This window comes from Rhea americana, unplaced genomic scaffold, assembly GCF_003343005.1.
Source record: "Rhea americana isolate MKP2758 unplaced genomic scaffold, rheAme1 scaffold_199, whole genome shotgun sequence".
Classification (NCBI taxonomy): Eukaryota; Metazoa; Chordata; class Aves; order Rheiformes; family Rheidae; genus Rhea; species Rhea americana.
Genome location: NW_028186138.1, coordinates 540863 through 566160, shown reverse-complemented (window position 1 = coordinate 566160; position 25298 = coordinate 540863). Strand labels below are relative to the sequence as shown.

General features: G+C 36.2%; 1 protein-coding gene across 1 annotated transcript in view; it reads left to right on the top strand.

Moving 5' to 3' along the window:
* The window catches only part of MYOM2 (myomesin 2), a 79984-nt gene extending 55215 nt beyond the window's left edge, over positions 1-24769 (top strand). Inside the window, exons 23-38 of the mRNA XM_085303208.1 lie at positions 105-261; positions 367-473; positions 3080-3124; positions 3601-3737; positions 7155-7299; positions 7401-7460; positions 8767-8834; positions 12677-12790; positions 14117-14204; positions 15925-15963; positions 16619-16724; positions 18448-18611; positions 18936-18972; positions 19098-19120; positions 19973-20028; positions 23645-24769. Of these exons, the coding sequence (XP_085159334.1) occupies positions 105-261; positions 367-473; positions 3080-3124; positions 3601-3737; positions 7155-7299; positions 7401-7460; positions 8767-8834; positions 12677-12790; positions 14117-14204; positions 15925-15963; positions 16619-16724; positions 18448-18611; positions 18936-18972; positions 19098-19120; positions 19973-20028; positions 23645-23989 (1691 nt within the window). The 3' untranslated portion in view covers positions 23990-24769. The remainder of the gene's footprint in view (positions 1-104; positions 262-366; positions 474-3079; positions 3125-3600; positions 3738-7154; positions 7300-7400; positions 7461-8766; positions 8835-12676; positions 12791-14116; positions 14205-15924; positions 15964-16618; positions 16725-18447; positions 18612-18935; positions 18973-19097; positions 19121-19972; positions 20029-23644) is intronic.
* Positions 24770-25298: the final 529 nt, after the last annotated feature.

Below are 25298 nucleotides of genomic sequence, written 5' to 3'. Positions count from 1 at the left end.
CAATATCTGTTAATTAAGAAGGATAGAATTAGCACGGCCTTTAGTYGTTTGTGAATTGCAGCTATGAAGAAAAATGCAGCCTTGACTTGATTTCTATTTTGCAGGAACAAAAGAAATTTTTTCAGGAGTGGATGATGAAGGTAATATTTACCTGGCTTTTGACTGCAAAGAAGCTACTGATGCATCTCATTTTGCGTGGGGTAAATCTTATGAAGAGATTGATGATTTTGATAAGTTTAAGATTGAAACAGAAGGAAATCAGTAAGTCATGCAAGTCTGTGTCAAGATATTTGAAGTTTGTCCTGATGAAACCATAATAAAATAAGAAAACCCACTAATTATATCTTCCTTTATTGTTGATTTTAGTTCTAAGCTGTACTTCAAAAATCCTGATAAATCAGACTTGGGAACCTATTCTATCTCCGTTAGTGACACAGATGGGATTTCATCCAGCTTCGTTATGGATGAAGAAGGTAAGGTCCTTAACGTTTCAAGTCCTTCTTCTCTTAACACCTGAATTGCATTAAATATTGTACAAAAAAACAACTAATTATCACATTTTCTCATATACATGAAGGAAAAACATCCGCTCCCCCCAACATACCAGACTTCGTAAGATTAGCTGTTTTTCTGATTATCACAATAATGACTGCTGGAATAGCTTAAGACAATATTTTGTTTAAATAAAGGTAAAGAATATGCCAAAATATTATTGTTTACCTATGCTGGGACTTCAATACTGTTTACAAAGATTTGTTTCACTTTCACTAGAAATGAATTAAATGTTTCAAGATGTCAGTTTTTTCACCATTTTGAGAATCTTTCTTTGTCTAATACATCACTTTGACTTTCTAGCCTTTCACATACTACTTAAAATAATTGGCTCTTGTTAGCAGTAAAGCTGCCATCAAATCTTTACCTCTTATTTGAGAAAACGTATATAATATAAAAAATACAGAAATAGACTTTGAAGCTCTAAATATAGTAGCATATAACTGAGATGCAGAGGATTACTGAGAAAATTGTGAAAAAAGGAATGCTCTTTGAAAAACTTCTGAATATATTGCATTAACTCATCCATCTATGTAAATTTTTGTTTTGCTTTATTTCATCAACACTATTTCATTTAATTGGAATTGCATGGAATTTGTTTCAGTTTGATTTTGATTTATCACTTAGAGAGACTGAAGGGAAAAGCTAAGCTGGAGGAATTTCCCATCTTTTTACAAAAATGAATCTAGTGCTTTCCTGGTCCGCAGGGATTGATTGTTATGCCTAGTTCAGCCCCGTTAGTTTTACCTTTGCTAATGACAACTAAAAATAGCAGTAGGAATAAATACCTAGGAAGTTGCCCATTCTAGGAAGCTGGGAAATGGCAGGGGAGTACACCGAGYGTTGAGTTATGCAGCTGCACAAATTTTCCCGTTCGTGGGTGACCTCGAGGAGTCTAATATTGATTCTAGGGACAGCCACAGGCAGCTTTGTTGTCTTATTTCAGAGCACTCTTTACAAGAAAATACTGCAGACAATTTATCATTGTTTTCTGGTATGGCAAACAAGGACAAAAATGCTCTCCAGAATCTCTTCGCTAGCTACATAAAGCCTTTCACAGTTTGGGCCCATGTGCTCTTTTGGCATTTCCTCTCATTTACACAAGTGAATCAAAAGAGCTTTAATTACCTAGTTATACTTGACTTTCAAAAACTGTGTTTAGTTTTATCTTCATCTCATCTCTAACACCTTCATACCTTAACTTCACTGTTTCCAGAAATTCAAGCCAAACCTTACGTTGTGTAGTTTTCAAATTTTGCCACATAATAAGGGCTGCTGCTGGTGCTTTGGATCACAATATTACTACTATTCCTTATATTAAATGATAAAAGGGGTCAGATCCTGGCATTAACACAGCCAATGGGAGTTTAGCTCTCAAATAAGCATGAAAATTCCTCCAGTTACATTCTAAGCCACTCAAGGAGAGTAGAAGAGACTGAGTCTCAGTCTGAGCTACGCAAGTACTTTATCACAGTGCGAACCACATCAGCTTTCCCAGTCAAAGTAGGTGGTGAGAAGAAAAGTGCTATGTGGACTCAGTCATTACTGGTATCTGCTTCTTCTAGGGAAGCAAAGTATGCAGTATTTTTAATTTACCAATGAATATTTTTGAAAAAGACAGACAAGCATTTGATCATAAGAACTTCTCCTTGGCTTAGTGTTGAAGCATCTCTCTGAAACAAGTCTTGTCACCTTCAGTCCTACTATCCAAGCTTTTTCTGTAAGAGAGCACTTAATGGTGTTTCCCATCCCACACTTAGATCATATCTTTCCTGGACACATTTGCTTCTCAGAATGATAACTTTATTTGTCGTGGCTCTCTCCACAAGTGTAAAATTTGTATCTTAGCACTGAACACTGCTGTTTCCTTGCCTACTTACTTTCCCAAATGCTACAAATTTTATGATTTTGATAAATCCTCTTAATTATGTCATAAATTCTTGCTAATTTCCTCTTACATTCTTTGTAAATTTGGAATTGGCAATTAGATCCTTCTTCCAAATCTTTATTAACAACGAATATGATAAATAGGATTAGTATGAAAACCTATGAGGGTGATTTTTAGACTCTCATGCAGCCATCATTAGTTTTTCTGCATTAAATAAAACTTTTTCTACCTTTTTCATACTAACTTGCACTCARTCTTGTTAGCTTTTAAATACTATGTCAAACAAGACATAGGTCAGCAGATAAAAGATCCTCAGAGACTGTGTAGAAGCTATTGTCTCCCATCTTTAAACCCCATGGGAAGTTTAAAATAGGTCTCATCTCTTGTTTAGATTCTTTTGCATAAGAGTATGCATGAAAATGCATGAGACAGGAAAACTCATTAAATCTATGTAACAGAATTTTAAGTTTCTTAAATCTTTTTTTTTGAGATAATTTTCTGAGGAGAGTTAGGTATTTTGCATGCAGGACATAAGGAGATTAATTATTTGCTGATGCTGATATGTATCTGCTCTGACACTTGTATTCTGACTGCATTTTTCAGAATAAATTAAAATATGAGTATTATTCTTACTTTCAGAGTTGGAACGTTTGATGGCACTAAGCCAAGAAATAAAGAATCCAAGTAAGTTGACGAACTGATGGTATTCGGTAATTTTAGAAGGGAATGTAATTATACGCTAATGACTGGAGTTCCCAAAAGGTTCTTTCTGAGACAATGGAAGCTTCATTTTTCACGGCACAACTTGCTTCCTTATCTTCCTATTCATTTTAAAGATTATTAGTTTGTACTATATAAAAATCTTCATTACCTAAAGGTCTTTTGCAGTTTAACTTTACTTTGGCAATAGACTGTAGGTAGCTATTAGCTAATTCCCTAGACATCGTGCAAACTATAAGCTGCAAATTGTGCTCTCCCTTTGAGAAATTAATTTAAAAAATCACCCAAAGACTGCATTAGACCTCTTTTCCCCATATAAATTATATTATGTGATTCAGCATTTCCCAAATAATGGGGAGATACTAATATATTATTATAATAGTCTTTTTTCTTACAAGGATTCATGCATTATTGACTTTTGATTGATTTTTGCTCTGCAGCAATACCTCTGAAATCAGAATTAGCTTATGAGGTTCTTGAGAAAGGAGAAGTTCGTTTTTGGATTCAGGCTGAAAGCTTATCACCAGATTCTACCTTCAGATTTGTAATTAATGATAAGGAAGTTGAAAACAGTGATGTAAGTACATGTTGAGGACCATATATATGTGATTTTGTTTAATAACCGATTATGCATTAATTATTAGTCTATTTTTATAGTTGTTTAAAGCCATATTATCAATATTAGTCTGATAATACCTAAAGGGAATGATAATATTTAATTCGAACATTTTTCATGATACAGAATTACTGTCCCAGAGATTTCAGGGAGATTATTCATACCAAATGAAATGCAAGACTGAGCTTTCAGAAGTCTGTATTCAATCTGGGAAGCTAGATGACCAATAGTCAAAGAAAAAGAGTTAGACATGGAATGTTAATAAACAAATCTGATTAAAAGTAGTATTTTAGGAAAATAACTCAAGCCCCCGAAAGATGCTTCAAGTAGGGTTTTTAAATGAAAACCAGCAAGATATGTTGTTCCCAGAGACCCTAGGGATCTAGCAGACCCTACTGCTACTGATTTTATACATGATGCAGGAGGCACTCAATGATGCAACAGTAATCTTAAATATAATTTATTATTTTTTTTAAATTTGGGGCCTAGACACTACATGGCCATTGAATGACTGCATGGAGATGAAAGGGCAGGCCACAAGCTTCCTGCTTTTTTGTAGCTCAGCAGTTTGAGAGCACCAGTTTATTCCTGAGGTTGCAAAGCCTGTTTTTAGCCAGAGAAACCTATCAGCATTTTAACACAGTAGAAAAGTGAAATGAATTTGCCTTAATTACATATTGACAGGTGGAAGAGGAAGTGTTTCTGAATAATATACTTCTTTTCTCTGTATTTATTAYTGCAAGAAGTAATAAAATATAGCTCTGAAAACTTGAATATTAGTGACTAGGATGTATTGAAATGACAATATTCTGTCTTGGCAGTGTTAGTGGAACAGAATAAGCTATTTTTAGTATGCATATGTTTTGAAAGTGTTGACATCAGAGAGAGTCCTGAAGTGGGGCTGCATTATTTCACCTCTTTAATTAGTAACCCACAGCTGACATTTACATTTTGAGATTGATGATATTTTTGTGGAAAGTCACATAAAAACCTGGTATTTATGGTACCCATAAAATCATTGAACTTCATCTTGCTGCATAATGGCAATAGTTAGAAGCCTAATTACACTCTAAAACCTGCCTAGAGACTGGACTACAGTCACTGAACATGTTCAATAGACCGTTATGCTTGGTGAAAAGTATTCTGATTCTTGACATTGACTAAAGCGATAAATTTTTTTCTGTCTAGGTCCTAGCCAGTAACAGTTTCTGCAAGATTTTTTTAAAAATACGAGAATGGAATTAACTGGACTTTATTTTTAATAGTTGTCTTTTTAATCTCTTAATATTTTTTCCTTCACGCAAAAGCAAGAAATACAAAATTTTTAAAATTGTGATAAACAACAAAATTAAACAATACATCTTGCTTTTCTTGTACTGCTTCTGGCAAATCTCAATTTATCATTCTCCCTGAGAGCTCGTTTCTTTACCAATGAAATGAATGCAAGTGTTGTCCTTGACTTCAGTGGGCAAGAGACTGTAATTGAGAATTTGAATCTGCAGTTTAATAATTTACGCATCTTTTCTGTGATTTTTTTTCTTTTTAGTTAGAAACTTTACAGCACTTTACAATATCATGCCATAATTTATGCTTGCACTACTTGTACATCTTAATGAACTAGTAATGGATGCTAAAAATGTTGACTATGCCTACACCATTCTTAGACAGGTATCTCAGGCAGCTGTGAGCTTGTCGTATTCCTTGCCCTTCTGGCTTTTCTTTGAATGACCGCTTTGCAGGGAGCCCTCAGGCAGCATACCTGCATATATATCAGGCTAGAAGGACATGCTTTTTACTTTCTGTGCAGCAGCTGCACCCAAGCTATTCTCCCAGGTTTGCTGTCCATACAACAGTGAATCTATTCTTGAAGATGGCCAAGAGGTGTCCCTCAAACCTGAAGGAGATATATCAGTGTTAGTAGTACTCCTACCAATTTTAGGTCAGTACTTAAAGATTCTTCCAGTTAATGATTCAGTCCCGGAGGCTTTAATAAATGATATTTTTATTAACTTTTTTTTTCTTCCCTAGTCATCTTTTCTAAATGATRTAGCTTTGTCTACCTTTTTCTGGTTTTAGATCTCCAAGAAAAAGACTAATCAAGATACTCTATTTACAGGACACCATATCTTTTTTTCTAAGCAGCATAGTCAATAGCAACTTACTGCATAGAACCCCTCCTGGAAAATGATATTTACTTTTCCATCCAGTCATAAACAAAGCAGTTAGTGTAGAATATCCTTATCCTCATTAGTTACCAAAAGAAGTGTTACCAAAAAAAAAAGTAACTTTTATAAATTATTTTTGATTTGCTTTGGGAATTTGTTAGTTGAAATTCAAAAATATCACTTTTGGTGGGACACACAGTTCTCATGGCTGTTACTCACTGAATGAAGGATAATGTTACTTAGAAAAAGATAGTTGAATCTAAAGCAGTGCATGTAAATGCAAAATACATATTTTGCAAATATTGTCAAATATTTATTTATAATTTTCTGTTTCCTTGAACATTTCTGACAATAATTTTTCTTTCTAGAATTTTTAATGAAAAGCAAACACAAAAAGAGCACACAAACAATGAAAAGCATATATAACTTTGACTTCAAGTCAATGTTTGGCGTTTTGGGTATTTTCCAAGCCCTTAGTAGATAATAAGATGTTTCAACAGCATTCTAATTCTGTTCTRTTGTACTCAATCTTTTTTTTAGTTCACTGAAACTTTGTTGGTTTTACACAGGGGAGCCAGAAGTGACTGTTCTCCTTCATGGTCCAGCACTTTAGTGTTCTCTGAAAAGAACATCTAGTATAAGATGAGAATAACATTACGCTCTTCCTAAATACATTTTTTTTAGTTAGAAAATAAGGCTCAGTTTCCAGCTGCCACATACGTATGTCTCAGAGGTATTTAGTAGCTATGACTRTTTGAATTTGTTATGACCAATTTATTTACAAGGTACACATTTGGAGATCCACATCTGTGTCTGCAGATGTAAATTACAGCTCTCTCTGGACTCTGCTTAGAGAACTAGCAGATCCCCTTGTTCTACTGGGAGATGAAAGTGGAAGATGAAATGTAGCTGATGACCAGGTGTGTAGGCTCTTCCTTAAGCATGTATAGTTCCATAAGCTAGTATTTTAAAACCAAAACCAGCTGTATTATGATGACCTGAGGATTCAAATGCAGCAGCATACAATGGTTCCCATTACCATAGGACCTTGTTGTGCAACAGTAAAAGAACAGATATCTCCCCATAGTTTACAGTTCAGAGGACAAGAAAGAGATGAAGTATGGAGGTGCTGTTATAACATATGATTAATTTGCTAGAGAACTATGCATAATTTATACCATACTAGAGTAAAATTATGACTCATTTATTTCAGAGGCATAAAATACATTGTGATCGTTCTACTGGCATAATAGAAATGGTGATGGATCGATTTACAATTGACAATGAAGGTACCTACACAGTTCAGATCCAAGATGGAAAGGCCAAGAATCAGTCTTCACTAGTTCTCATTGGAGATGGTAAGTTCACTGAAATATTGAAATTTTGATGCAGATGAAGATTATTMCTTGAATAGTTTTGTGATTAACTTRTATTTTCATTCACCTCTTCTAATACTTAGCATTCAAGGCAGTATTGGCTGAGGCTGAGCTCCAGAGAAAGGAATTTCTTAGGAAGCAAGGTAAGATGAAATAGATTGGTGACTTTAGGCCTAATTTGTATTTAATGATGCACTCTTGATTACTAAATGTTTCCAGCTTCCATTGACTTTATTAGAAGCGGAGTACCTTGCACATGTTGAGAAGACACTGAATCCTTGTTGCATGTGGATGTTGTTTTCCAACATTGTCATATAACAATTAGTGCTAGAAATTTCACTAAGCACAGAAATAAAGATAACTTCCTTATAAGGGGTTATCTTTGCTGAATATTTGTAAGAAGTGCTCCTACTCTAGACTCTGATTCAGCAAAACCCTTCAGTGCATATTTAGTTTTAGGCACATGAGTTGTCCCACTAACATAGTTGACCAAACTATAGTGTCAGATAAAAAAGAATTAAAAGATTCTATCACTGTGGAATCCTTCCATGAAAAACTGAGTCTGAGCTCTAATTTGTAATTATTGCTTAGCAAACACACAGGTTTTAAGATGAAAGTAGTGATTATAATTACAAAGCATTTACTCTAAATACCATAGGAAAGTGTATCTGTATAAGCAGTGTAACACTGTTATTTTCTGTTTTCTTGGCTTTCTTATAACTTTATGAAAGAAATGATACCATTCAGTATATAAAATCATGAGATCTATATCTCCCTAAGTATTGCAGTTGTAGGCCCTGATCTTGCAGACATTAAAACATATTCATACGTTTACACATGAGTAACCTCAAAAATTTCAAAATGACTATGTATGTCAGTAAATTTACTTAAGAGCATATTTATTTTCAGGATTGGAACCTGAGTGAGGAACAGAAATATTTTCTGTTCTACTTGTAATACTTAACACACTTTTAAACTTCAGATAATTTGGACAAATAATGTCCTGCATGGGATTTTTGCTTTTAACATTTACTCGGGTGAGTGGATACATCTATTTATTCTGGAATCATCTCTACAGTAAATGTATCACTTGTACAYTTGTTTGAAACTGTGTTCTGCTTATTTCCTATGTTTAGGTGGCAATCAAGTATGATAGATCTAGTAAACTAATTTGTCTCACTCACTAAGCTGTTTTACGTTTGGAAATGCTACAAGGCTTGCCGTGCAAGGAGATGCRCCTCAGGTTTCTAGTCTGTTCTGTAGATACCCCGGTCAGTAAGACGAACATAGACCACAAGGTTTTCCTTCTAGTGCATGGATAGTTCAGGAAAGCCCTGTCATCATTCTAGTGTAGGGATCTTGTCGTCCTTTTTCTTTCCATCACTGGGTCTCTCTGATCCCCTTTTCTTCATYCTACAGCATATACTTTAAGTCTGTTTTGTTCCTTAGGTCCTCATTTCTTGGAGTTTTTATRTTGGAAAGTTACAGAAGAATGTGAAGTTTTGCTTGCTTGTAAGGTAAATAAATACACTTGAAGAAATTTTTTATAAAGTTTTATAGTTGAGCTAGTAAAATGTGAGGAAATATTTTGAAATTTTTAAAACGAAACTTTCTGATTTCTTATTTTTAAACRGTGGTAGTCTTTATTAAAACAAATAAATAAAAATTACAGGACTGTAGCCTTAATGGAGAACAGGATTAGGCTTAAAAACTTAGAAAAATAACTTTTTTGAAATATRTTCACTAATCCAAATTTTTAATAATAATAATTGTAAGCCATAAAAGTTGCTCAGACTAAACATTCAGACCTAAATGCTTCATTCTTCCTTCCTCAAAAAATAGCAACACAATTCAGTTCGAACTCTTTCCTTACTCTTTTCTGATTTGGTGGTTCCTCTACCAAAGCATCTATTATTTAATCAGCTGTAATCAAGCCTACRTCAAAGATTTCCAGAATTAATGTTACAAAATGGGATTTTTCCTATATGTGGCCAATGACTTTTGTACCCTAACTAATGATAATGTGCACAGAATTCATAGTAACTTCTGCAGTTAATGTCTTTATGTGCTATTCTAAACTGGCATTTTTTCATTTTTGTTGAGCTTTTCTAGACTGACTAATTAGAGGTCTGAATAATTAACTTAATTTAATTCAGCAAGTATCAAACTCTTCTTCATTGCCTTTTTCCGCAGTATGAGCTCTTTTGTATTAATTTTATCCACTTCTTTTGAAAAAGTTTTTGGCTTTTAATTAGTCCAACTTGAATCATTCATTATGAGTAATTTGCATGCACATTTTTTTCTTCTATATTTTTCCTACTCACTAATTAGAGGGCCTTTAACCTCTGCTGATTCCCAGCACAGCAGACCTGGGTGGTGAAGCTGCCGATCTGTGTGTCCCCTGTCTTAGGGCTCAACATTCATTAGCTGACATGGTACCCTGGCTGGTACGGAGCTGCACAGGTGGAGCGCTTTATAATCTGAACATGCATTTGCCTCYGGCATGAACCATGGTTATCCTTTCATTTACAGGGGGAATTGGCTGGTTCTGAACCAGTTATGCTGGAGTTAATTCTGTACAAATTAATGAAATTATCCACCTTTTAATTGACTTTAGAGCCTGTTTCTACTRCTGGAACTGTGCAAAAACCTGAGCATCTCTTTATGTGCTTTTCACTAGTGTATTTCTTGTTCATAAGGTCAGAAATGCAATCCATGATGTAGGTTGTCTGCAAACTCATCATTTTAACTATCCTATWGACCTTATAATGTTTGTTACTTTCAGTGTGTAACTGTCCATTAGATCCACATGTACTGTTATTTATGCCCGTTTAACTGATAATTTTAGGTAGGRAGAGGCTGAACAATAAAGCCTGGATTTGTCCTACTACCTTCACGTACCTGACTAAAGCACTCAGGTTAGAAGTGTGGCTACCCTAGACTATACCTGCAGTATTAAAATTGTCCAAGGAGYGGTCTCTACTTCCTCAGGCCAACTCATTCAGGGTAGTCCACACCACACTGCTCAGAGGTGGCTCCCTGGAGAGCAGAAGACAAGGCATGAACAGGCTACATTGCATTTGGCCCAGGTCTCTTCTAGGCTCTGTCTAGTGTGCCTGTGCAAAAATCATTTTTACATGTTTGTATGTCTTCAAAGAGCCTGGGATAACAGGAYGGGAGTTCCGTGACCTGTAAGAGAGGTGTTTTATAGCACACCAGGACTTTCCTGGATGCCTTGGTGTSACATGGGAGAGTTTGGGAACCAGGCCAACCAGAAGCTTGTGGAGGGCAGAGGACTAACTGTATGATMCAAACCCATAAGAATAATAATGAACAAATATGGATAGTGTTATGTAAGAGTATATCAAAAGTAAAATATGTTACCTCGAGTACCACTTTATTTCTCATGTGATTGAATCTGACTAAATTTTTATTAACTTTGTATTTCATTCTGAAATATCTGGGATCAACAATCACATTGTTGGCTTTGTAGCTCCTGCATGTCAGTGGGACATGCTTGTCCGTGGTTGTGACTGATAATTTGGTGGTGTTTACTTTTTTTTCATACTTATTTTTCTTTATATGCTAACATCTACTATCACTTTTCTGCACATATGTCTAAGTTTCAGAATGTTAGTGGTCAGATCTTACCTATTCTTGCATACCTTTAACCCTTACTTATACTTGGAGATTTCTGGTTTATGGATAAACAGTAAGAAAAACAACTTTTTATAGTAAATGTCAACATGAAATAACTTTGGTACTGCAAATTGCATTTATCTGAAACTCAGTCTATTCCTTGTTAGATTGAGTCCTAATAATCCTTGATTAAAAATTGTTGAAAAGCATTAAAGGCTTCTTCCTTCAGGCCTTGTTCAAATAAAATTGCCATTCATGTTATATGACTGCACAGATAGACCACAAACCGCTTTCTAGTTACTGGTAAATGTAAAATGCTGTTGTTTTGGGACAGATTGTGATCTCAAATACTGTCAGAGAGCCACAGCAACGACACTGGCTATTAAGTAGCAATATACATGATTAACACTAGCAGAATTTAGAGAGATGTTCAGGAATCAAAATAGAAGAGGGRAGAACCTTCCTATTTGCCTAGTCATCTCTATAGAAAGCTTTCATAAAGCTGTTCATCTGCAGAGTGAAACCTCTCCAATATGAAAAGGTTAGAAACTGGTGCATRTATTTTCCCCCAAGCAAGATACTTGACAACTACAGCGGAGCTGTGTAAACATCTGGGCTGCTCCGTATCCATTTGTTCAGTTCCTTTTTAAGGAGATTTTTTAACTAACTGCCTGGGGACTCAGAAATGTCATGTCAGCCCTGCTCTTCTGCCAAAGCCATGCYGACTAGGAGTTCGAGTTAAGTGCAGAAATACAATTGCATTTCTATGATTTTTGGAAAGGTATGGGGATAATGATCTCAAATAAACCAGTGTTTCTTAAAGAGAGGGGAAATAAAATACATTGCCAGGTTTTCTAGAAAACTGGGCTTTTAGCTTCTTTGAAGTTGTGCTTTGAGGCCATTTGTCCAGCAATATTTTAAATGTCACCAATGTAACAATTGTATTTCAAAATTAGAGTACTACTTGAGGTACAGGAATAGTCTATTTCTGCACTGTATAGATGGGCTGCTGCTACAGCAAAATTGTGGCTTTCAAGCACCTTCTCTGAATTTGTCCTACTATGTTAAATTCTTTTGTATCAGGAGAGACTGCAATCTGCTGAATTCTTCAAGTCTTTGTACTTCCCGTAGGGCATAATTGTCAGGGGGATAAAAGGAAAGATTCTCTAGTCCACCTCACAATTTTGAAATCTCAAATGCTTTCAGGATAGTAATTTCAGCGAGCTTCTCTGCAGTTTAGCCTTGAAAGACATTGCTTAGATAACCAGGATAAATCTGCAAATTGGCTAAAGACCCTCCAAGATAGGGCCTAGATTCTGTGTTGCAACTCTCTGTAGACATAGCAAATGCAAAAAAAAAATGAAAGTTCAGCAGCTACAAGCCTACTATAATTTCAAGAATATTTGGCACAGATATCTCTAGACAAACTGCAACCCCCACAGCATGGATGCAAAATGCTTTAAGGGAATAGATAGACAAGATTTCCATTTAGGATTYGATAGTGCTCTGAAGCTCCAAACGACATGCTTCTCCAGTTCTGTGCTGCAAACAAATACTGTAGCACTAACGTTTCGTTTAGCAGAACTTGATTGTAGTTGTTTTTTCCTTAGCTTTATTTAATATATATTATAAAAAAATTTGGCTTCTTGCATTCAAAGCGTGAAGTATGATATCTTTTGTCCAGATATAGCTGTGCTTACATGCCTATTCTGCTGTACAGGTGGCAAACACAAAGAAGGAGACTGTTTTCAAGTGGTATAAGGACGGTTCTGGGATTGCGGCTGATGAGGTGCCTGATCTGCAGAAGGGAGAATGCCACCTCACTATTCCCAGGGTACAGTATCATCTACTGATTAGAAATGACAGCTTCTGCTTGACATGCTTTCGCTGTGCCAGGTAGAGCACTAAACCAGCTATTATGGTTTCTGTGAACTATTTTAAGAAAAGGCACATTTGCTACTCTTCAGTTAGCCGGTGAGTAAYGAGTGCCGGTGAAAGAGTGTTATTTTTGTTATCAGCTCAGCCACTTCTGCTTAAGTTTCTTCAGGATCCTTAGATGACCTTTCTCCAGTTCTATGTCTTATTTCTCCTTAATTTTTCAATTTGTTCAAGCATCTCTTTCTGACAGTTTCTCAAATTTATTGCCTAAAATTAACAGATTTGAGGTATATGGTTACTTAAGATTCCTCTTGATGCAAAGAGAATAACCTAACCTCTGTCTGAAGCCATGTATGTCTTAGCTGCTGTCTTTGTCAAGTCCCTCAAACTCCCCTGGAGTCTTTCTGCTTTCAGCGTAATCTGCACTCATTTTTTTTTAATTTATTTTTTGTCTTCATATTTTCCCAATTTCCCTCCTTCATTTACTTGCAGTAGGCTACTGACTTTCCAGTGGCTTCATTTTTATTGAATTAATTTTTCTGAGGAATAGTTTCTGTTTGTTTTTAATTGCTGTTGTTACTTGTCATTTAATGTTATGATGGTTTTCCCATTATTTCCTTGTTTGTGAGTTTTTATAAATCTTAGATTAAGTGAAATAATTTCCAGTCTTAATGTAAGTATTTATACTTTTCCTTTTGGCTTCTAATTAAATTAAAGTTAACCCACTCAAGCAAAAAGGCCCCCACTTTTCTAAAGCAGTATCACTGTGTTAGATTTTAGAATGTTATTTAGCATAGATATTTGACTACAGTTACTGCTTGAATGAAAGCCAGTGAGTTGAATTTAGATATTTAAAGGGTACTGATCCTTTTTAATGCTCTATATAGATTGATTCAAAAAAGTAAGTTTCAGTTGAACAAAAATTGCCTCTCTAAAATGGATGTGGGTTAAAGTTACCCTCTATTACATCTGACAAAGCTACTTGTGATTTCTACCAACCAGGACCAATCCTATTATATCTTTATGGAATAAGAGAAAAAAAGCAAATTTCTCAAGGCAATTGAAATGAAATCATAGTATGTGTTAGGCTTAAAGAACTAACTGTATCTACATAAAGAGTCATGCACAAGCCATTCACAGTTTCCTGTCTCATCTCTGGTAAGATTATTTAACCAGAATGCAGTACAATGTACGCTGTTTGGTTTAGAAAATTGTGTAGTGTTTAGGAAAATGTTGTATTCTTATCAAGCTTGACATGCAACATACTGTGCTTTTCTTATAGCTGTCTCGCAAAGATGAAGGAGTTTATAAGGCAACACTGTCAGATGATAGAGGCCATGATGTATCTACTCTTGAATTATCAGGAAAAGGTAACATGTTGTTTAACTATATTGAAATAATAATCTCCAGATGCTCTCAAAAAGTGGCAGAAATCTGCCCTTGCGAATGGGAAAGGGAGCAAACTTTTGTTCAAATTCAAAATTTCAAAGCTCTTCTTATGTTACACAGGCCTGAACTGTAGACTACCAGTTAAGGAATTGCAGCACTGAGCATTTTAACGATTAATGAAACAGAAAGGGTAAGCAGAGGAGTTTAGCAAGAATCTGTCCCTGGAAGAATATATATTGTATGGGGCAAGCTAGTTTGAGCTCAGTGTGCATTCTTCCTTTGGCATTTCAGTAAAGATAAATGCAAGAGTGAGAGAATCTCAGATAGTGTTTTATATATTATCAGGTATCACAGTGGGTTATTCTAATTTTAGGCATATTTAAATTTGCTCAGCAAAATAGTTGTCATTTTACCTCTGAGTCTACAGCAAAGACAGATGTATGGCCAGCATAAATTAACTTCACTCAGCCCTGGCAGATTGTCTGGGGCTTTCATGTTTACATCTCACCAACAAGCCCAAAGTGGACCTGTAATCATCCCACCTACATTTAGGCACTGGACTTGGCATCGAAATAAAGGTTTTTTTTCCTTCTTCCTAATAATGAATAAAGATACCTTCAAAAATTAATTTAGTTCACCAAAAATCTTTAAAAAGTTTCTTCAGGAGACTGGTGACGTGCCTAAAGTAGGAGGAAGGGATGAATCTCAGGCTGAAGTTTTAAGCTGCCCTTGACCTGAGAAGGTTGTCTGAGAGACTGCATAGTGTCTCGGGTATTTTTCCTGAGTGTAAGCTCTGTCCATTGTCTCCACAGAAACACATCTTACTGAGACAGGATAGGTATTATTGACCTACTTTTCTAGATGTCTACTGTCTGGTATGTAATTCATCTCCTCCAGTCAACATGACAGTAGAAGCATACTGAATTTTGCAAGGGCTTCCAGAATTGGATAAAAATTTATTTTAGCAGAGATAAAAAATGTGCAGATCAATATAGACTGCATATACAAATAGCATTTTCCCAGCTTCATGTATTTCACTAGCCTCCCTATTCATAAAAACTCTTTAGCTTAAATATGGGGTTTAATTCTCCAGTCTTAAACATGCCTTCTTCAGATTATGGTGCCTCTTTCCTTCCTACGTAGTGAAGATTTTTTCTTTCTTGACACTGAATAGGATTCTTCTGCTATGAAAGAGCACCCCACTGGCCAAGCTGCCCTTTTCTTCAGGGATCTCCCCTTCCACCAAACCATCAACTTGGTGATTTTTCAAAAGCTTAACAGGATACCTAGTTTCTTTCATTTGCTGTTGAATGGCTTTACAATTGCCAAATGCCATACTACAGGGAGCAGGTGAAAATTATTTCCACCCAGACGGTGATAATTTTTCTTTCCCTTGCACTCTCCTTTGAATGTGAACTATCAAATTTTAATGAACTTTTATTGTTTCTGGCCTGAAGGATACAAAAGGCAAAGACCTGACAGCACACAGCTGTCTCAGATACAGTGACAGCACAGAATTCATATGCTTTACACAGACGGAGTCTCCAAATTGCCCTATACACCTATTGCAATTTTAATAGTTTTCTTTGCCTAAGGATGTGAAGATTTCCCATATCACTTTAATTAAACTAAACATAACAAAATTATATACTGATTGAATTTTGATGGTACATTTTTTTTTTCCTTTTTTTTTCTTTACAGTGTATGATAATGTAATGCTGGCACTGAGTGGAGTCAGTGGTAAGTAAATGCTGTCTTGCATTTTCATGTAGTATTTTTTTATATTAAAATCACCTGAGCCTGAGGCAGATGATTTTTATTGCAAGTGGGAAATCTCTGGGAATCATAATGCTTCTATTATTATGGGCATGTTATTAAGTTTCTGAATAGGCATTTGACTTTGCTAATTGACATTATTAAAAGGGAACAAAGTGCTATTCTACCTGGCTTGTTTGGTTTAGATGCTTTGAGAATGTTATGATAATGGGTTTCCTTATACTGCTCATCAGTAAATGAGTCTTATGATATAGAGAGAATTAGATTCTGATCCTATTCTGTCAATAATAAGTGAGAAATCACTCCAAAGAAAGAGCAAGGTGTTTGCACAAGAATAAAATAGTTGTGCAATTGAAATCATGACACTATTGTTTCATGGCAATTACATGACTAGTTTATTTTTTTAGAAAGGATGTTGCTGGTCATAATGCTTTACAGTAAAGCTAAGATCATGTTGAAATTAACAGATGTCCTTTGAAAATCACAAATCTCTGTTGTGATTGAGAACCATGACCCAAACCTTGAACATATTTTGTCGTGATAGTACCAGAACTCTATTTGGCTATTTCCTCTTCATTCAAAAATCCTATTTGATCTCCTTATATTCTATTTTATATAGGTAAGTATGCTTCTCCACTGAAGATCCTTTGCACAGAGGAAGGAATAAGACTCCAGTGTTTCCTGAAGTACTTCAATGAAGAAATGAAAGTTAGCTGGTCTCACAGGTAGATGAGAATATCTTTCTCAAGATGGAGCCTACACTCAAATTTATTTGAGCAAAATACTGTCTGAATGATTTACTATTTGCTATTCTGCAGCACTCTTCAGTAAATTGAATGCATAAACGATTTTCTCTGTCTAGCACTTCATATTGTCTTCTCACAGTCAGTAAACAGTGTAACAGGAAAATTAACAGAYTTGTCCAGCACCTATTAGGAGGACTGTAACAGAACCAGGAAAAGAGAATCTCCAGTATTTCAGCTTCTTATTCAACAAAATACTCTTCATCTTTCACTATATTACCTATTCRGTTCAAAGATAGTAACAAAACCAGGCACAGTTGTCTGATCAAGGCTGTCTTTTTTGCCTCTGCTTGCTGCTACATCTGCTTGAGTTTTAAAGGTTACTTAGTCCATTCCACTACACAGTTCATAGAAATAGAAAACTAGGGAATGACATATGGCAAATCTGGAAACTTCAGCATGCATATTAATATTTTTATATATAAACCTCCAATCAATATTTGAGATTTTATAATAGGCCTTACATGCTGATTATCCTGAAGATCATTAAACACAGATTTTGAAAAAATAAAGTTTCATTTATGTTATGAATACAGTAAGCAGAAGTGAGAGTTGCTATGTAGAGCTAAAACAAAGACTAAAACAAGCAAACAAACCAGCCTTCTCCAGGCCTCCCAAATCTCCCTGGTCTTTTACATAAAGTTCAGGCAAAGTTTTCCGGGAGACAGAAAGGCTAGACAGTTTCTGATTTTCTTACCATCATTTGCATAACGTCAAACATAGCATGCAGTTTTCCAGCTAGCTTTGAATTATCCACTATACTGCATAACAGTGAAAATAACACAAGTCCTAAAGCCAGAATGCATCATACACTCATTGTATAGGGGGAAGTATAAAATATAGTACATTCTAATATATGGGAGTTTCTATCCAGGCATCTAATTTGGTACACTGAGCTCAAAGTAGTCCTCTTCCAAAAAGGGAAATGCACAGTAAAACTTCCTTTTCCCCATCAAAGTAGGTCTCTAGCTATGAAGCCAAATCAGTCTTACTGCAAATAAATTAATTGATCAATCAGAAGCTAATACTGACTTTATMTATTAAAAAAAATCAGTTAAAGATGCTTGGGAGGAAGAAAAAGAAGATTTCTTTAGTTAATGAGGGAAAAAAGAAACTTTGCAAACCACTGAAAGTGGCAAGGTTTACATGCTCTCCCTAAATACCTTCTTATATTACCACACTGCAGGACAGGTTACGGAGTAGGAGAATCACTGATCGGATCCTGCAGGATGTTTCTTGTATTCTTAACTGAGGAGGATATTTTTCCTTTTAGAATAAGACTATTTGCCTCTAGTTTGCCTGATACTTTCCACTGTGTGCATGTGAAATGTACAGAACTCTGAAGACATGTGGCATATTTGCATACAGACATGCATGGGCCTATATGGCTATATACTTATGTCTATGTATGTGGACAGAGAGAAAGTGAGAGAATGAAATGGAATGAAAACTCGGGCTAATTATTTTAAAATGTTTCATACTCACACTAGGAAGAAAAGAATGTGCTGTGAAGTTGCTCTCAGTAGTTGCAATTTATTTGACATTTAGGAATCATATGTAACCCTTTGTAACGTTTTATAGATGCTCTTCTACGGAGAATATACATGAAAAGAATGTTCAGACCCCTTTCTATTAATTTTTCAAGGGAATCTAAGATTTCTTCTGGTGAAAAGATGAAGATTGGTGGTGGAGAGAATATTGCCTGGCTGCAGATATGTGAGCCCACCGAAAAGGATAAGGGGAACTACACCTTTGAAATCTTCGGTGCCAAGGAATCCTACAAACGCACACTTGATCTGTCTGGGCAAGGTAAATTTGTAAGACGTGGTGACTTTTCAGGAATTAAATAGAACTAACCAGAAGTAACCAGGGGAATGATAGCAAAAATAGAAGGCTGCGGGTCAAAAACAGTTGCAGTTTAGCTGCATAAGTTTTATGATCATTTTAGTTTTAAATCTATTTCTACAGCATAGCGTAGTGAGTTCCAGGTATCTGCATTTCCATTCTGATACTATGTAAAATTGTTTTGTTTTTAAAAGAGTTTAAACACAGTTATGTGTTACAAATTTTACACTGAGTCTCAAATGCAAGTTTTGTTCACGGACAATAATGATCTCAATTGTTTTGTTACAGCCTTTGATGATGCATATACAGAATTCCAGCGACTCAAGTAAGCCCTACATCTTTTTCATTTTTGCGCTATAATGGCAATGCCTTAACTTTTGGAAAAATATATCATTAATAATTTTATTAATAACTATATATTTCTCTTCCTCTGCTTCTCAACAATTTTAGGGCAGCCGCTTTTGCTGAGAAAAGTAAGTTTATTTTACATTTTATCAACAATGTTCTACTTCTGCTCTGTTGTTCTCTTTAAGGCATTCATCATGATAGGATGCCATAGCTTTCAGTGGCTTTTTCAGTGGCTGCAGAAATGCCCCATTACTACAAAATATTACTGCAGAATTTTTGTGGTTTTATTTCTCTTTAATTTTGGTGGGAACCTGATAAATATACATTTTTTCACATTTTGTAAGCCTCCTACTGTGTCTCCTTGTACCTGCAGACAACCAGAATTTCTGTGAGGTACGAAGCTCTTGGTGTAGCACAAGGAGATGCTGTCTCTGAAAGATGATGATGACAATGAATACTAGAATCTATCTATTTAGTAAAAAAAAAAGAAAAACAAAAAGGCTTGCTGAGTGCAGTGCATGCTGAGAGACAATGTGGAAGCTCGTTGCTGTTAGGGACTGCAGGAATTCTGTTACTTTGACATCAAGTCCCCTTTTAAAGACAAGATGCTTCTGACCTGCCTGACCTTATATACTACCCAGATGCTAAAAACATCCTCCTTGCTTTGCTCTGTGCCCACAGCTCAAACTGCCAAACTCTGTAGCAGCTGCAAAGCTGTTATGTGTATTAATTCAAAACTTCACAGCACAATCTCTGCTGAAAATCTGAGGAAAGTATGAAATACAGTAATATGAAATAACACAAAATATCAACCAAAGTATTATTTTACATTTAATTAATAAAGAACATCAGTTTTTTAAGATAACCTGAAACAGAAGTTATGACTAATATCACACCAGGTCATAAAATCATAAAGAAATGAGTAATCTGGAGTAGTAAATGTCATGTGATCTGCATATTTTTCTTTTAATTCCTAGATCGTGGTAAAGTCATTGGTGGTTTACCTGATGTTGTGACTATCATGGATGGCAAGGTAAGAGCAGTTTTTGTCAGTGAGTCAAGTTGGTTGGTGAGATATTTCCTTTAATGGGGAAAGGGAGGAATACAGATGATTTCATAGAAGCTGAGAGAAAAAAGAGGAGAATTCAAACCACCTAATGGTAGTCATTTAATTGAGGCACATGAGAAGTCATAAGTGAGCACAGTTACCATGAGCTATCTGTACAATCAGAGGAAGGCACAGCTTGGTTCAGATCTTAGGTGAGCAGGGTCAGCCTCAGGAGGTGCTGCTCTTTTGTGCTGATTGTACAGAGACTCTGAGTTAACTGCAGGTTTGAATCTGGGCTGGCGTACAGCTACGTGTACAGAGTGGGGGATTTCAAGAGGAGAATCCACTCCTGCCCTGGAGGAGACACCAAAGAGGCAAGAGGAGGGTAAAGAGCATACCTGGGACAAGGGGTTAAACTCTCCTTTCTTTGGCATACAGCCCCATTACAATACATAATTAGAGCAAAGACCAGAGTGTAGACATAGTTTCTGCTAGTAATAATAACTAAAAGCCCAGATACAAAGTCAAAATTAGTAAACCATCTCAAAGTCTCTTCACAGGTCAGTTTGGCTGGTGGAGATAGAATTTCATGAGACTGACTGACTGACTGGTGTCCCTCAGGGGGATTTTGTCATCATGGAGTGGGATCTCATAAAATCTCAGGCGAAACTCTTCAGATACTAGGAGGGAAGGAGAATGCTATTAGTTTGAGCTGCAGCGAGTCCTTATAGATACAAGACACTGAAAATCTCTTCCTGAGGGTGAGCTCCAGACTTCTAAGCTTTCAATCCAAGAAAGAGAGACTAGTTTTGTCCTTCCAATGCAGGAAGCAAGAACTTGTCTACTTTGTCCTGCAGCCAAATCTTATTCTTATGGGTGTCCTACCCCTTCCTGTTGGGAGAAATGAGGACTCTCCCATCTGGGAAAGAGAGGTGTGAAGGAGAATGGGGGAAAAAAACAAATCCATTTTATGTATTTTATGTGCTTTCTGAAGCAGTTGCTTTTGACTGCTAAAAAAGCTAGATGGAGTCTTAATCTGATCAACCATAATGGATCAACTCATGAGCCAATGTGACTTTTACCATCTGCTGGCTATCAAGAGCTTGTTCATCAGGCTGTTTTTATGTCTGTTCTGTGAACAGCATCTTCAGAAACTGTGGCTTTGTTGCTCTGTTTGGAAATTGCCTTTTTCATGGCCAGAATAATAGGCTGCAAACAGAAAAAGTTCTTCCAACTTTCTATGTGGCTACTTGAGAACAGTCTCTTTAGAAGGAAGGTGGATGAGGTGGGCCTTGGAGTGGATACTGAATCCTGCCTAACTCTCAACTAAATGAAGGTGATTTTCCTCTGGCCTCAGAGGTTCATTTGCTTCTCTTTCTCTAGTGGGTATTCACATGAGGTCCTTTCCTATTGTGGTAGATACAGGTACCTCACAATGAGAAAGCCAATTTCTTAGGAAGCTAGGTATAAGCCAACTTAAAGTCAACATCTGAAAACACTGTAACTGTAAGGAAACAACTTGAAGAAATCACKCCTAACTGCATGCACAAGTTTCTTCTTACAAAATCATACCCTAAAACCCAATACCTTAAATTAAGGAAATGCTACTAACTCAGTTTCAAGAAATAAAAGGCTTCAAAGGATACACAATCGTGAGGATTGGATAAATGAATGTGTGAAGAGGAAGCATCTAATTTCTGAAATAAGGCAAAACAAAATGGATCACAAGGAAGTGAATTTTGAAATTCACCTCTAAATTAAATATGAATAGTTACCAGGCAAGATTCATGTAAATACAAGCATGAGAAGTAACTATAGGAAAGAAAAGAACAGAAATTTTCTTAATGCACTGTAATGGTATTTCTACACAAATATATGAACACAAGACAAAGCTTTCCTAGTACTTATTAAGCAAGTACAAATGGTTTTAAGTCACGTCTATAATTTAACAAATTAGAACAGTCCCAAATGATCTAAAATGACTGTGGAATATATCTAAAATATATCTTGTCTCTGGCAAGTTTTTAATATTAACATACTGAGACTTGATTAATAATTATGAGTTAATTATTAATTACTCTTAAATGAGGTCGCTTTTGAGGGCAATAGTGATGAAATGTTGCCTGAGTTACAGAAAGGACTATAAGATTTRAACTCATACCAATAGGCATTAGTTTGATTTTCCCAAATTTTATTTTCAGATTTGCTTCATTGCTCCTTTAATTATTTTATGGTAAGGCTAGTTTCCACAGGCCATTAGTTAACTTTACATCATACATGTTGTCACTCCTCTTAGAGTACTTATACACTTATGTTGTCACCGGTTGTACCCACAGCTTGTAAATCTGCCTTCAGTGGTCTTCTCTGACTCTGGAGACACAGTATACATAGTGTACAAGATAGTTTCTATTTGAGGACACATAGGACTTTTGACCACTTAATTTTTTTTTCTCCCCCCTGGGTAATATCACACCATTCATTAGAATTCAAGAAAAATACTTCGGTCAAACATGCATACATGCACACAGGCAGAACTTCTCTGCTACCCCTGGATGGAACCAGGATGCCATCTCCCTGTGGAACCTTTAGACAATATACGGATGCCTTCTGGTAGTAACCATCAGTTTTACCCCTTCTCCTTCTCCTTCGCTTTCCTCTTGTGCTTTTCGCTTTCACTTTCACTTTTCTCTTTTCACAAAGCAGTCGATATGTGAAACTCCTTAAGGTGACTTTTAATTATCTAGCTAAGAATTTGGGGCAAAAAGATTCAAGCAAAGGTGGATAAAGTAAGCACTTACCAATACAATTCCTTATAAGAGTCTTTCATTTGTTCTAGCATAACCATACCAAAACACATAAAATTTACATACACATACACATCTGTATTGTGGTCAAAATTTGGTTCAGCAGTAACTACATACAATTTTGGAAGAACAACTATGAAAGTTTTGTGGGCTTCTTCATCTTATTTCAACCCTTCTTGGAAAACATCTAAATCGTCAGAATGGCCTACTAGATCATTTCAGATATTCTCTGAATACACTATACATGTGTGCAATGCTTTTACAACCTTTATGTATTATTTAGTCTTCATAAAATATTTCTACTTTACCAGTCAGCAGCACCTGGAAGACAACTTTCAGTGACTCATGTTATGTACTAATTCTTTTTAAGTGTATATTTTTTTAACTTCTCCAGTAATAATCTCAGGAGGCCTAGGTCAGAAAAGATTTGCTCAGACTTCCTCCCTGCTGTGTATAGGGAATCGCCAAGGATTTTTTTTAAACCTATCATTGCCTGAACATCATGTCAGACTAATAGCTTGTCAGGAATCTCCTGCAGGCAAGACGGCAATGGCAGTCTAAAGTACCATCTTCAGAGTGTGTTACCCTGGGGCTATTACTTCATCACATGGTGGAAAAACTGAATCAAAGAAAAAAAGAAAAAAAAAATTATTAGTCTATTTATTAGTCTTTGAGAGTAGGATACATGCCTTCCTTTAACTAATTAAGAATAAGAAGTGCCTGAAAGCAATACTGAGAATATGCTGGTTAAACAAATCTGACTGATACTTAACATGACATCTTTTTTGCTCTCTTAGTCCCTAAATCTGACCTGTACCGTGTTTGGAAATCCTGACCCAGAAGTGGTTTGGTTCAAGAATGACAAGGCCTTTGAACTTAATGAGCACTATGCTGTTTCACTGGAGCAAGGAAAATATGCCAGTTTATCAATCAAGGGAGTGACCTCAGAAGACTCAGGCAAATACAGCATCCATGTCAAGAACAAGTATGGTGGGGAAACAGTGGATGTCACTGTAAGTGTGTACAGACATGGTGAAAAAATGCCTGAAGTTACACCTGGCCAGCTTGCTAAACCCCGGCCAATACCACCATCAGAAGAAGTCCTAGGACCTGAGGCCAAGGCAAAGTCCAGCAAGAAGTAAAGCTTGAAACTGTATGTTTGAGAAACAAAACAGTAGAGATGAGTTACAGTTGAGGTGTTCCCACATATAACTAATTGGTAAAGTCTAAAGGGAAACTGAGCTTTTAGAAGTGTGCTTTAGGAAGGCAGCTGTTACAGAACTGTACACGTGCAACAGTCTCAATAGGAATACATGTAATAGGGTGGGACTTACAACTAGCAAAAAGTCAAATGCCTGCCAGCAGTTCCAGCRCACAGTGGCAGGTGCCATAAACCTACAATAAACCTCAATTTCCAGCCTCTCCAGCCATCTGAAAAAATCAAACAAAATGCCCAAATCCCCAAACCTCCACAACCCTCTGAGGACAAATGTCCTCATCGCATCAGTGAAGATGAAGATAATGAACTGTAGTTAGATACTTGTTCAGAGGTGAGTCCTGCTTTCTTACACACACACAGTCCCTTTGGCTTTGAAGGTGCTGACCACGTGAGTAAGTCTAGTGGATAGTTCCTCTTTAGTAGTGATATTGTTATTTTATAGTTTGAGCTTATCTAGTAGACTTTTACAAATGTTTACTGTTTACTCATTGAAGCATAAGTTACATGGTTGTATTTTGTTTTCCTTGCTTTGTGCTAATAAAACTTTAAAAGTCACCTTGTGCTTCTCACTGCACCAAATCACACCTAACTAGTTCTGTTTACTCTCTTTCATTGTTTAATTATTGCTTATTGCACAATTTCACAGCTGGTAGCATGCAGACAATCGACTTTCAATAAAGCAAGTAAATTGTGGTTAATCATAGTCATTGGGTGGCACTTATGACATTAATTTTGCTCTTTACAGTACAGGTCAAGATGCAAACTCAAACTGGTACCAAAGACATCCATACAATGCAGTCACTCGGGATAATTATCCAAATTATCCAAAATGAAAAACACAGTTCTTCCATGGGTGATGTTCCTCTAGGCAAAGATTTAAACATATGGTCATCATGAAACATTCAGATAGAATGGGCTTCACTGAGACTACTCATTTATCTGCCATACAGTATACGACTGAGTGTTTGCAACACTGAATTTTCTTAGACCAGGTTCTCTGTTCGATAACAGTCCATTTGTCTGCTTAGATGAGTCTATGTAATTTGGCAGGCAGCTTCCAGCAAAAAGTTCTTCTGATGGTAAGTAATACTGGTAAAATAAATGCCCTGGATGCTGCCCTCCTCTCTTCTGACTTCTCCCAGTCTATGGAGTAGGATAAATGTCAGGAAAAGAGAACCTATAGAGAGACGGGATGGCAGTAGGGGTGGCCTGCAGAAATGGCACTCTGCAAA